The sequence below is a fragment of the Pempheris klunzingeri genome, chromosome 8 (assembly GCF_042242105.1).
Source record: "Pempheris klunzingeri isolate RE-2024b chromosome 8, fPemKlu1.hap1, whole genome shotgun sequence".
Classification (NCBI taxonomy): domain Eukaryota; kingdom Metazoa; phylum Chordata; class Actinopteri; order Acropomatiformes; family Pempheridae; genus Pempheris; species Pempheris klunzingeri.
Genome location: NC_092019.1, coordinates 16,300,355 through 16,314,699, shown reverse-complemented (window position 1 = coordinate 16,314,699; position 14,345 = coordinate 16,300,355). Strand labels below are relative to the sequence as shown.

Genomic DNA, 14,345 nt, shown 5'->3' with positions numbered 1-14,345 from the left:
GTGTATCGTGTGGGCTTGTGTGTCAGACAGAGAGACGGAGTAAATATAACCCTCCCAGCTGTCAGGGCTGTACAGATGCTGTCTGAGAAATAGAGGATTAGTGCTAAACTTAGAGAAGAGGGGGACATGTGATGAGAGGACAGGGGGAAAGCCAGGCAGTGACTAACACCAAAAGCATAAATCTGGGGGCGAATGACAGCGTCAGAGCAGCCGGTCGGAGGGAGGATGAGAAAATGGAGAGATGGCAAAGCAGGCAGTGTAAAGTTGTGATGGGCCCAAGCACATTGCATCAACGTGAGGGATGAGGAATCGGGGAGAAAGAAAATGTACAAATAAGGAAGACGGGGCGAGTTAGACAGATGATGTACAGAGAGAAATCTGTAACATTCAGCACTGTTATAATATAACATCTCATCAAGGCCTTTATGTACTTTTGTGTAATAAAGTCAATGTTATTGGGTTGTTGGTCTGGAGTGTGTCAGTTTTTTGTCTCCAGTCACATGATCAGTGATAACTTCCATACCACAACAGTGAGGTATTTCAGAACAAAAAACAATTTTGCCTAATGAGAAAACAATGGAAACATTGTTGTTGTCACTGCAGAACTTAAAGTGATTAATCACAAGGCATTAACTTTATTCATTTATTTAGCACGACGCTCTTTAGATATTGCTGAATGCCCTTATAAAAGATGTAGAAGGCTTTGAAAGGCTGCAATCGAAAAATCATCTGTTTTGCGCTCGGAGACACAACCTTACATTGGTAGAGATGCAAAGAGATACAAAAGTCTGATCGCCTTTTCATGGCTGATGGCTACGAAAAGGTCAGCTGTGTCCAAAAGCTCAGCAGAGAAGCTTGTGGGCTGTTCACATGTCGCCCGACTACCCCGCTGTTGTGCCGTTCAAAGTGTCAATGTGGAAGAGTGAAGATGTCTGCAGATGGAAATACCTTAAAAGTATTTAGAATATATTTTTTCAACCCAGCATGAAAAAAGCAAAGCAGTGTTTTCAGTAAGGTCTGAGAAAAAAGACAACGCAATAAAGAGAAAACAAACTGTATCGCTGCATTTCTTGCTTTGTGTTTGGATTTTTATGTGCTGCTGTTCTGGGCGGCCCTCTTTTCAGTCTCTGCCTAGCTACGGTGGCTCTTCACACCCATGATGATGTCTGAGTTTTCCTCTGTTTGCTACACAAAACTCACTGTTTTCCCATCTATAAATGAAGAAACGTCACTTTTTCACGAGAAGATTTTGTTAGGAAAACAGATGAGGTGAGCTGATTTAATCGGAAATCGGAAAAGCAGAAATGTCTTTAAATGAGAATGATACAGATTATCAGTGAAATCTTAAGGCTTCAACCATGAGGTTTGAGAAATGGAACGAGGCAGCAGGGATTAGTGATGAAATTGCATTGTTAAATCCTGGTGGGATTCATCCGAAGCACTAGTTAGAGCGCCTTTGGCTTCAACCAGACAGGGCTGTAACCAGAGGTATGGGCCCCAGGTACGTGTAAGGATTCCTCTAAGACCTTAAATGCGTTAGAAGTACACAAAAAAGAACATTTGTTAGATCTTTTCTTTTAATTTGAATCCAACGGAAAAAAAACATGGAAAAGCTATTTGAACTATTTGATGTGAATGTTTCCTTAGAGAGACTCTTACTAGTGGTGGACTAGTGTCCCTGTTGTCTCCCAGTTAAAAAACTTGATCAGCCACAGTTTATTCATGACTAAGCATTATTCATGACAAATTTTCTGAATTTGGCTCCAGGTGCCACAACGTGACACCAGTGACTCAGCTAGCTTTCACCTTTTGTGGCCCTGGAAAGAAGGCGCACCACACACACACACACACACACACACAATGTGCGTGTACATGTTGACGCAGTCAGCCCTTATGTTCAGTGTAATGTCTGAGACTGAATAACACAAATCATTCAGCATGTATAGACTAAATTAAGATGCAGATAGACAGGCGTCTTCACGTGGCGTGGAGAAGGCGTTCTGAGCAGGAGCCATACGGCAGAGTAGGAGGGCTTCCCCTGCCTCGCTGCTGCACCAGTCACAGGGCTCATCACCACACAGACGTGACTAAGGGAGCATGAGGTGCAATGCATGCGTCTCCACAGTGGGATCATCTGTTTCTGATGTGTTGTGGTCTGCATGTGTCTTTGGATGTTGCAGATGGAAAGGCGTGGAGAGGCTGATGTTTATCGAGACCATATGTTAAAGGAAATCTACAGTTTATTAGAACTGGTTTTATTTTGAAGCTCAGGTTCTGTTGGTTCTGATAAATTGAACCTAAGATTACCCAGCAGCATAACTGTTAGATCTCAGAAATGCAGCAACTCATGATGGCCACACAGGTTGTGCACAAACAATGTGGTCAGTCAAATTTGTCTGAAGGAGAAAACAAAGGTGAACTGAACGTACTTAAATTTGCACCAAACATACTTGCCATGGTTTTGCGCATCACCCATTGTTATGGTTTTGCTAATCTTGATAGCTAATCTGTTAAAATCAGTCTGTTTACAGCCTTTAACATAGTTTTACCACTTTTGACCACTGGACCAGTTTTTAGGAATGTTGCTGCGTTTTATGATCTCAGCAGATACTTGGTTGGGTACAATGTCATAAATGTTGCTGTTTAATGCCTTTCTAGTCTTTTCCACCACTCAAAGTGCTGTAACACTGCATTCACTTTCATACAGCAGGCTACCATGCAAGGTGCCATCCTGCTCCTCAGTAGGAGAGTAACCTTTTAACACACACTCACACACTGAGGCACAGCTTGGGGTTCAGTGACTTGTTCAAGGACCCTTCATCATGCTGACTGGACGTGGGAGCCGCCAACCATCCACTTAGTGAACGGCACGCTCAGCCACTGAGCCACAGCCGCCCAGTAGGATAGGTGTCCTGAACTGCAAATAAAACCCAAGCTTTGATAACTAGGTTTCCTTTTATCTCTTAGTTTACAGGCAATTGAGAAAGCTCACATCAGCTACAACCTAGCTACCACTTCACAACACCATAACCCTTTAATGATCCACAATTAGTGAAGGTCACAGTTAAAGGTAATCTAGAGTGAGAGTTTTGTATGTGTGCTAAAATTCATAATTCGTTCATAAGTTAGCCATGCATTGGAGACAGTTACCTGTAATGTCAGAGGTCCTGTTTTAGATATTTTGCCAGAACAAGCCTATTGTAAACAGCTTCGTATTTACAAGCCTGCCCATGCATGACATTGGTCTCTCTGTAAAACAAACACAATCAGAGAAGGCAGACATTTTTCTCTCAGCCTGACTCATTGAGATAAATGAATGCAGACATGCAGAAACGCTGCCTTGAAGTTCGTGAATGGAAGACCTTGGGCTTAAATAGTTTTTTTTTGCTGAAGCTTCAGTTGAATAGTTGTTGCATAATTTGTCTCTGGCTGGTATGTGAGAGTCCACACCTTTGCCTTCCACAAACACATTCCCACCTTTGGGGAGCCACAGCAAAGCCTCTCCATGAACTCACCTGCTTCCCCATGCTGGAATTAAACAGTTATATCATAACCCAGTTAAATAAATCTGCATGTTTAATCCCAATGACTCCAGTTATACAATGGCCATTGTGGCTTTAATGGATTTATGTATTCAGATAAGGGATTACAAGGCAGAGGCATTAGGGAGCAGAACCTACACTTACCGAAGCTGTGACTGAACAGCAGCACCAAGTGGTCAGCTTTAGCTACTGCAGCGTGGACTGATAAGATTTGTGCAACCAACAAGAAATAAGTGAATTCACAATTACTTATGCTGTATTCATTTTGTTTTTCAAGTTTGGGTCATCATTTTTGTGCGAAGCTGAAGATGTGGGTGCATCCGCTTCAAGATGAGAGATGATGCATGAACAAAAAGGCTTTTATGTAAGTTAAATTAAGTTGTATCAATAATTCAGTCCCGCTAATCCTTTTAATGTGTTCCTAATGGGACTTTAGCCCAATGGCAATAGCAAGCATAGTGAAGAATGATGTTGTTTAATAACGGAGGGAATGTTGTGACTGTTGCCATAAATGCCTGGAAGTTTGCTGTCAGCCTGAAGTGAGTCAGGGTGATTCTCAGAAAAGCACTCACTGTTGCCAGAATATGTTTTGTTAGGTGTCAGCCATAGCATTCATCCCTCCAGTTCACTTTTCAAATGTTTCTGATGTCTGATTCACTGCCCAGATTTTCCTCCACTGGGATGATGATGTGTCCGTCTCCAGATGGAAATGATAATGGTGTTTTTTTCCTGATACATTAGAGCAGCAGTGTAATAAGGACAACTGTTTGTTCTATATCAATTGGTTTTAGTGTTCATACAACAACCACTGAAAAGCCTTTGTTGTACCTTTTCTTAATGTAATTAAGTAAAAACATGTTTTAAAGGGGACAGTCTACAGTGGTGGAAACAGAAATGTGCATGTCTTTTGCAAACTGATTAAGTGTTAGTAAAGCAAATCACTGCATCACGTTTGAACTCATTCCTCTCTTCAAGTTGGAGTCAAAACTAGGACTTTGTAATCACGTCCCATTAAAGTGTAAAGTCTGCAGATTCATTTTTTACAGAACACAAAGAAACTATAACTGAAACAGGGCCGCAACTATTTAATTACTATTGTTTAGTTTCTGAAATATCAGAAAATATTAAAAAAACAAAAAGGCCACATTCACCATCTCCCAAAGCCGTCTGACCCACTTTAATATCACTTCTGTGGTTCAACCCAAATTTAAAAGACACTCACTTCACCATCACAAACGATAAAGAAAAACTTAACGCTTGAACCCGTGAATGCTTGTCAATCTGCTTAAAAAAAAATACAAAATAATTAATAAATTCACAAAATAACTACTGATTAACTTGTGTCGATACATGCGTGTATTAACTGACTAATTGTTTCAGATGTAGGCTGGAACAAACTAACCATACAGAAGTAGCTCACACGGCTGTGGCTCAGTGGCAGAGTGGGTCGTCCCTCAATCAGAAGGTCGACCCACTCTACCACTGATCCCCTGCTCCTATGGGTCAACATGTAGAAGTGTCCAAGACACTGAACCCCAACCTGCTCCTGAAGCATGGCTTCAGTGTGTGAATGAGTATGAAAGAATAGTCTCCTCCAAATTAAAATAACTAGAAAGGTGCTATACAAATACAGACCATTTACCATTACACTGAAGGACTGTTTCAGATGTTTCTATGATGACTCCAATGTGGAAACATCTGTATTAGAGTTCACTGAAAAATCACTTTGTTTCACACAGTAGTTTAGAAAACTACTTTGCCTCCAAAATTCAAACCTCGTATTAAATGACTTGTATATGTGAATGTGACCGCTTCTCTTCCATCAGTCAGCTTTTGCTTCAGTGCCTACCCAGGTGCTGACCTCTATCTGTCCATCTTCCTCCCTGTGCTGTCAGTCAAAAATAACTCCTGTCTGACAAAGACCTGTTGCATAAGTAGTCGGGGAGCCTGGCTGCGCTCTGACATCAGCAGCGTCTTTATCCCTCCATCAGCCAGCCCAGACACACAGGAACACACTGCTGACCTGTCCCATTGTCATTCAAATGTTACGCCGGTGATTGAAGCGCTTATCTCTCCTAATCGGAGCGTGTAAAGGTATTACTGCTGAGGGAGAGCGTTGCCACACCAACTTTGATATGGAAAATCACATCTGTGAGCTCCCAAACAACATTATCTACAGAGAACTGAATATACCAGGTAAAACCTTTCCTGCAACCCCTCCATCTGTTGTCTTGGATTAGCTCCATGCTTCTTCCCTCTTTTTTCAGATCCTCAAAGACAGAGAGAGCAGAGAGGGTGAGGAAGGGGGGGGGGGGGATTAGAAAAGGGAGGCAAATAAAGAGCCAAACACACATCTTTTTAAAAGTAAGATTTGTAAGCTTATTATTTTGTTATCATGATCATTGTTATAACCTCTGTTATGGTTTGTTCAGTTTACAGTTTATTTTCAAGTTCATTTAAAGTCATTCCAGTCGAAGGTAAACATGATTGTAATTGTTGTTTCCAACACTATTAAATGCTTTTTTTTGTTTTGCCAGACAACAATTGGTCACACTCTCTCGCTCATACACACACATGGAAAGAGCAGAAACAAAGAGACTGTTGCTCATGCCCTCACTCATTCATTCATTCACACACACACACACACACACACACACACTGATACCAGTACACACACACACCTACACACACACATAGACAGACAGAATCTCATGCTAAAGCTCCTGCACACAGACATGAAGTGATTAACAGAGATGATGCTTACTCTTCCTGACACACACACACACACACACACACATTCCATACAAACACACACACTTCCTTGCTCTCGTGTCTAAGTTCTTAAGTGCAACTTCTTGAAGAGTGATTAACCCTCTCGCACAGCTCTTCAACCCTCCCACTCCACACCAGGACCCAAAACCTTTCCTTCCTCGCCCTCCCACCAAGAGCCACATATACACCTGGGCTGGCTCACACACTGCATCTTCTATTATTATTATCACTGTATCTATTATATTTCTATATATTTAAAAATGTGTGCTTTTGTTGTTTCATCGAGTGCTGTCCAAAGTAGGTTGCGAAGTTTGGCTGAGAAAATCTAGCTAACTGACAAACACCTTTGGAAAAAAGCTACAGAACTTGCGAACTGCAAGCACACAATGATGTAAAATTAACTTCTTTACAATAAAATCCCTTTTATCAGTGGTTCCCAACCTGGTGGACTTGCAACACAAATGTGACAGATCATGAGATGGTTAAGCAGAAGAATGTGCATTATCATCTCAGCTTTCTTCTAATCTTTTGTGTTTTTCTTGAGAGTTGCTGGATGGTTGTACCGGATCAGAAAGTTTTGTCAAATGACCACTGACTGGACTGGGAATATCTTTGTTTTTTGGGTTAGCAATTTTGTGTAGCACGTCCATGTAATAAGTGAACTTGCAGTCCATGAATCCAGAAATGCTGGGTTCATTAGACCCACAATGCAACTGTCACATTACCAGTTAGTCCATCTCTAAAGGCCCATGTCTTTCAAACTTTATAAGCCCAGTCTGTAATCTGATTTTTCTGTTAAAAATGTCAAGGCTGAAGTCAAATTTCAAACTAACCCATGTGAGATTATGAGGATTGTTTTCCTCCAGAGCCACAGGAGGCAGTTAACAGCCATTTTTACAGCTGAGTAACACTCCTTGCAACATGTGAAATCATCCTGATGTGTTTAAGTGTACTCTAAAGTGGTCACAAGCCAAAAGGGTTGGGAACCGCAGCTAAAAATCATCTATATAATAATAATAATATGGATCTTTCTAGAAATCACACTCCACAAGAATCCTTGAATGATCAGTTGACTCACACAGTGCAGTCCAAGTCTACATATGGCTCATCCCACCCAGTTTTCCAACTTTTGAACCCCTGTCCTCCCCCTCAAATAACCAAGAATACACCACAGCAAAACTCAACAAAACAATAATAAAAACATAAAAAAAACAACCACAAGAGAACTGAGCTTCAAGTTTGTAAAAATGCTTACATCACATTCCACCGTGGCAAATTTCAAGACATTTGAATTCCATTCTTTGTCCATTTTGACATTTACATGAGTACTTGAACGTCTCACACGTCGGTGGGTGAGCCGCTGTGTGACGGTCAGATCGCAGTCCATCAACGTCGTCATCATAATCATCATCACCTTCATCATTGTTATCAGCTACTATGGTAAGCCATTCCCTACTAGAGTCCATTGTAGGCAGGGTGGGGTAACCATGGTGAATAAGGTGCTAGTTGCTATGGAAACGCTATTCTGAAGCAACCCACTGGTACAGTTGTTTGAGTTTTGAATTGCCGTACCTCCCCACCAAAGCACTTGGTTTGTATGTATTACTTGTTGCTTTAGTTCTGTTTCGATATATTTTTTTTTAATATTTTGCATTTTCATACTTATAAGATGTACAGTATGTGGATGTATTTTCTCAGGCTGTTAGTACCATTTAAAATAGTCTCTCTCTCTCTCACTCAAACATGTGGCACACTCAGACATGTGTTTTCTTACTCAAGCACACAGAAACACTCATACAGCAACAGAAAACTGTTTACATCTGACATATGGGTTTACAGAGATGAGATTGGTAGAGCAGTGGAGATCTTCTTATTGTCCCGGACTCAAACTGCTGTTAGATGCTTGTGTGAGTGTCCCTCCTCCTCTTTCCCTCCTCCCTGCTCCTCTTGCTCTCCTCCAAAGAGCCTGCAGTCAGTTGAGAGGAGGGCAGTATTGCTGAGTGTATCCATGACTGCTAGAAAAGCCACTGTGTGCTTCATTAACCTCAGAGATGACAGAGGACTAACCGAGTACTTCAAAGACAGGACAGAAAAGTAACACAGCAAATTATAACATCAGCAAATCCTTGCTGTTTCTGTGTCAATGGCACATCGACAGTAAATTCCTCCCCCGTCTCCCCCCCCCAATACATATTTAAATGATTCATCGTTTAAATGCTGTTTTTCCCCCTGGACCCATCCTGCTGCCTTCATTAGAGACGTGCTGGAGACTGATGGTGAACACAGGATGACACAGCAGAGTGGAGATGACAACTAAAACACTGGCATTTCGAGTCCCAGGGTGTGATTATGAACTATCAGCTACTTTGACTAGTCTCCTACACAGGACCGGCGCCGTTTGTCAGCTGGTTCCTTTTTTTCCTCCGTGGATTGGGACAAGTTCCCAGCGCCAAGATCAACAACAACAACAACAAAAAAAAAAGGCAATTTCAGTTCAGTTCTGCTGAAATCTATTTGATTCAGTTTATTTGAGTTCAGTTTAAGTCTTGTTGCAAGAAACTATGGCAACTAGCCCTAAGGAAGTGTTTCAGCCAATCAGATCCAAGGAAAGTCCTCAAATGGTTTTCAATTGGGTGGGTGGACTAGATGCTTTGTCTTCTTTTTATTAGGATTTCAGCCCCGCCTCTCTTGTAGTATAAATGCTTTGTGTGGTGTGCATGATTCAACAAGCTCAACCTGTGGCCTGCTCAGACACACACACACACACACACGCACACACACACCTGCATCTATATGCACAGGCTGACTTTAATGCAACATACAGTTCAGTCTGTGTCACGGAGTGCCTGAAGGTCTTTCAACTCCACCAAAGCCACACTCCCTCAAACACACAGCTGTACAAACACACTTAACTCTCTTGCACGCACGCACGCACGCACACACACAGTGATGCTTGAAAACTCCCATTTTGTGCTCCTCTCGCCTTTTGCTCTACTTGTGGTATCTTAACTCTCCTCCCCTCTCCTCCTGAAAACCCCCTCACCTCCCACCGCCACCTCCCCCCTCCCACCCGCTGATACTGTACACCCTCCCAAGGCTAGATGGCATGGTGACGCTGATGGGATGGCCGTTGCTAGGAGATGAAGAGAGCGGCCAGAAGGAGCATCGTCACGGTGAGGAGAAGGCGATCCCTGGATGGGCTGCTTCCGCTGACACTCTTCTCCAGCTTGGGAACAAAAGGGTTAAATTCATCTGGCAAAACAGGGACAGAAAGAAAGAAAAACAGAATGAGGGGCAGTGACGTCTTAATATCAGTTAATTCCAATGCTAGTAGAGGTTCTTTTCTGCAATAGAAAAACTTAAAAGGAAAAAAAAGTTTATCTGTGATCTAAATATGGTGTAATCTACTTATACAGCACGGCTCTCAGTAAAACATGACCAAAACTTTTAATGAGACAGACAGAACAAAAGGCAGCTTACAGCACACAGTCACACTCCCACTAAAACATGGCAAATCTGCTACAAAGACAGCACAACAGCAGTGCCCCGGCAAACTGCTGCAGCTGTTACCAGAGAGCTCTTATTATTCTAATAAAGCGACACATTCCCAGTCACACAGTAACATACTGTAACACACAGACTCACTGCGTATACTGCACCCCCCCCCCCCCCCCCCCCCAGCCCTCCTGCACATACACCTGGTGATGTCCTAAAAATAGTTTGCGGTCTTTTGTCGTGGGCTCCACGCCAAGCATTGATGTCTAGTCAATGTACAAAAACACAAGTCAACAGGCAGTTCGCTGCATGCCTGCACTCATACGTGTGGCCAGACACACCTTCTGTTGTCACTTGATTAATGAGACTGGAGACCAGACAGAAGCGCAATTTTCTGTCTATACACAGGACGGCTGATGCTCATTAGGAACTATTGTTTTTTTACGACCCAATGGTAGCGAAGTGAAGTGGGGATATTCTCAGTGTTTTCACTCGGCGCCATATCTAGCTCCAGAATATTTCCAGCTGCTCTGTGGGTCAGACAGCAGAGTAATGACTAGCTGACACCTGGTTTTAGAGATGGCCTCTTCTGGTATGCTCTGCTGGCCAATCTAATGAGGTCTATGCAGCAGTGGAGCTCAGGTTAAATGCTTTGACTGCTCTGTAACCGAGCATGCTGCTGAGGGGTCAGGACACTGTTACTCTGGCGCTGACTGACAGGGGAACGTGGTTTTGAAGACACAAACAGCAGACTGCGGAGCATCTTGCAAAACTGGTCCTAAAGTGTGGCTCTACTAATCGCCTAATTACCCACCTACACGGCTGCCAACTGTCTCTCACTGACTGTCACAAACACATAGTTATTGGCACGATGTTTGGGCACAGGGCACATCAACGTACACCATGACCGTTTAACATGTTCATAAGGCAGCTGTGTTAGCTGTGTGTGTTTGTGTGTGTGTGTGTGTGTCACATTTTGGAACAAAGGGGCAGGCAACATCCATCTGATAATTCAGGCTCAGACACCTAGAGGCGTCTATGAAATTGAATGTCATGTTGACAAGAACAAGGAGATATCTTAGTCTCTGATTATTTCTGTGAGTGTCTGTTGGAGTGTGACATGCATGTGTGTGTATTTGTCTGTAGCCATTAACTAACACTAACTTTCACACACGTGTTGCAAAAAATCATAGTGAATATGACAATTTAATACTCTGTACTTTATGCATCGTGATTTCAGTGACCTGACAAATAGAGACCCTGTCAATTGTTATGTAATTATATTCCACGCACACACACACACATACATATATATATATATATATATTTTTTTTTTTTTTTGTACATGTCGGTGAGGTGTTGAGTGTTAAACTTCTCAGACATTATAATTTGTGGTTTGCCGAGATCATTAAACTTTGGAGGCAAAGGTTAAAATAAGATCGATCATAATTGATATGACAGCATCTCCCATTAGAGTCTCCCCAAAATGTCACCTCAAAACTTCAAGCTCCCGCAGAGCCGCAGCTTCTAAATAGCTAAAGTTGATTACATGTTGTTGAGAGCACTGGCTGTTGAAGTGTGTTGATGTTCATTCCAAGAAGCAGGTGAGGGTTGTGAGATCATCAGCGTAATTGATGCACCTATGCAATCAGCTGGCACACTTGGTTGATTTAATTGATCCCTTTTAAAGTAAAAAAAAAGGAAGCTAGAAACTGCAACAATGTTTTTGAAGTAACTCTACTCTTACATGTTTAAAATATGTGTTTGTGGTTTCTAAATGAGCATGTGGTATTAAAATAGGCACAAAACACATATATATTATATGATATATTAACTGTATACACGTGGTCACAATGCTGCAAGATAAAATAGACAAATTACATTGCATATTTAGAATTGATAGAATTAACATGACATTCAGTTTGTCCTTAAATCCGCCCACTGATACTCAACCTGATGTTGATGGCAAAGTAACCCAAATGCACGGTTGCTTAAAAGAGTGGTAAATGCCACAACAAACCCCAATGAAGGAAAAGCTTTGGATTTTGCCCACTAATGGGCCGACCTGATCGTCAGATGCAGTAACCTGAGCCAACAGGGTGGGTAAATGAGTATCCCCCCTCTGAAATCCATCAGTAATCACATGGCTGCACGGGGAGCTGCTAGCACCATTCCATCTGTGTTGTAAATGAGATCTAAATGAAATCTAATACTAGAGGCCGTATTCAGGAGGGAACCACTGTTGAGCTGTAGACACTGATTGAAAGGGGCAGCGCCCAGGAAATAAACTGTGAGCAGTGAAGGGGAGAGAGACGGGTGGTTTACAATATGAGCCTGCAACATTTAGCTTAGTTAAACATTTTCAGACGCAGTAATCAGGCAGATTTGAACTGAGCAGTTTGTGTGCCGCCTTGTGTTTGTGTGAGTGTGCCGATGTGAACTTTGAATAACGGTAATTAAAACTATGATGTAATGAGTCTAATTGGCAGTCAGGAGGAGTCAGGACGAGGGAAGGGAATAGGAAGCTGAACTGCTTCTTTGTTTTCAGTTCATTTCACAGCTCCCTGCTGATTTCCTCACTTCCTCTTGCACTACTTGGGTTATCCTATTAATTTAATTGGCAGCACAGCACTACAGGTGAAAATTACCCATAGGAACTGGAGTAATTTGTGCTCTGCTATTGTGTCAGTTGTTCACTATATATTAACAGTGTTTTTGTGTACAGTAGTCAACATTCCTTATCTGTGCAAGTACACCCAATACAACTATTCTTGGAAACGACCTTTGCTTTTCTGTATATTCTTCTGTGTAACTTTTGAATAAAACGGTATTGTCTTTGTTCTCGGAATAAGCAGCCTCTGTGTTGTGTTTTGCTGTGTGTCGGGATACATGATGAGACGATACGTGATGAGACTGTATATGTATTTCTCAGTGATGTTGGTGCAAAAAAAGCATGGGTGAACTAACTCCAATCCTTGCTTACTGTAAGGTGGAAAAAGAAAAAAAGAAAGAAACAACATAGTTTTGGAATAAAACGATTTCTCTATTTTAATATGGCTTACACCACTGTAATGGCATTAATGCATATAACCCTAAGATTAATATCGTTTCAAAAATGCGTTTTCAAATGTGTTAAAAGAGGGAAAAACTCAATTTCACACATCAAAAGGTGAATAAACTGAGTTTTGCTGGCTTTCCCCTCCGCTGCGTTCCTACTTGTGCTCTGGGAGGAAAAATGGAGGATGGGAATTATAAGGCGGGAGGATGTGGAGGGCATGCAGAAATGAGATGGAGTGAGAGAGAAACAAGATGAAAGAATGATGGAGGGAGGAAAAAGGAGTGAGGGTGAGGTATCTCAGAAAACCCATATGACCTGCAGCCATTCGCCGCAACCAGTGATGAGTTTTCTTGTGACAGTTATGAGAACAGACTGATTTATTACGCAAGCACATGTGAGCGTGCCTGCACACACACAGATTAACAGCGCAGCACCATATTTTACAGACTACCTTGGAGAAGAGTGTGAAAGCCAGACAGGGCGATGACTGATACCCACGTGTCTGGTTGAGTAATAGGTGGCAGCTAGGCTAAGCTAGCCATACATACTGTTATTGTGCTGCTGCGCTCTTGTTGTCATAACACTGAGAAGATCATATGAGAGACTATCCCAAAGTCTGTCACTCATTGATTTACTGCTGCTGCTCCCTTAAATCGCTGCCAAATACGACACAGCCCCAGTGCTAACACATTTAGCATGATTTAGCCATGATTTAACCAGTTGTGTAATCCCGACGAGAGCAGCATAAGGGCAAACTGGGAGCGTGTGCCAAGATCTAGCAGTCGGATAATGAAATCTCAACAGGCCTTTCCTTTTCTGAATGAATTTTTCTCGTCTTTTTTTAAACCACGAAACTCTGTGTTCTTTGCTTATCCCAGTGAAAATGGCAAGTGTGAAATGAATATGCATGTAGTTGTTTAGCAGGATCAGCAGCTTGCCAAGCCAGCTGGTGCTGTGAAGTTAACTGTGCTGAAGGTCTCTTTTGAAAATGGCACATTTCACTTTAGCTGGCCTTGCATGGCCACTGTACAAACCACTCTCACAAAAATGTCAACAATCAAATCTGATCAATGATCTATAAATATATGTATATATACATATATATTGCATTTTTACTGACTAAAAAGCCAGTGAGAAGACAAATTCGTTATGTCCACTGGGGATGGGACAGCATGAGCCCCTTTCCATTTCCCTATTTTTGTCGACCCTCTTTTTAAAGCTTCTTAGTAAGAGTGACTCACTGCAGCCTCTCTCATCAGTGTCCTCTTACTCTCCAGCTGTCATAATGCAAACAAGAAAAGCTTTGAGTCAATACTAAATGTGGATTTGTTCATTTGGTTCACCATATTAATATGTGCTCACAGTGTAGCACCAAGTCCTGACAGTCTGATTGGTGGAGCTGGTCGTGACAGGAAGTTTTTTGAAAAAAAAAATTAAATAGTGATTACACGTGATCATGTGAAAACACAATTTTCACC

At 42.0% G+C, this 14,345-nt stretch overlaps 1 protein-coding gene across 1 annotated transcript in view; it reads right to left on the bottom strand.

Moving 5' to 3' along the window:
* Positions 1 to 9,447: 9,447 nt before the first annotated feature.
* efna3b (ephrin-A3b) overlaps positions 9,448 to 14,345 on the bottom strand; it is a 52,817-nt gene continuing 47,919 nt past the window's right edge. The window contains exon 5 of the mRNA XM_070835758.1: positions 9,448 to 9,566. Within this exon, the coding sequence (XP_070691859.1) occupies positions 9,448 to 9,566 (119 nt within the window). The remainder of the gene's footprint in view (positions 9,567 to 14,345) is intronic.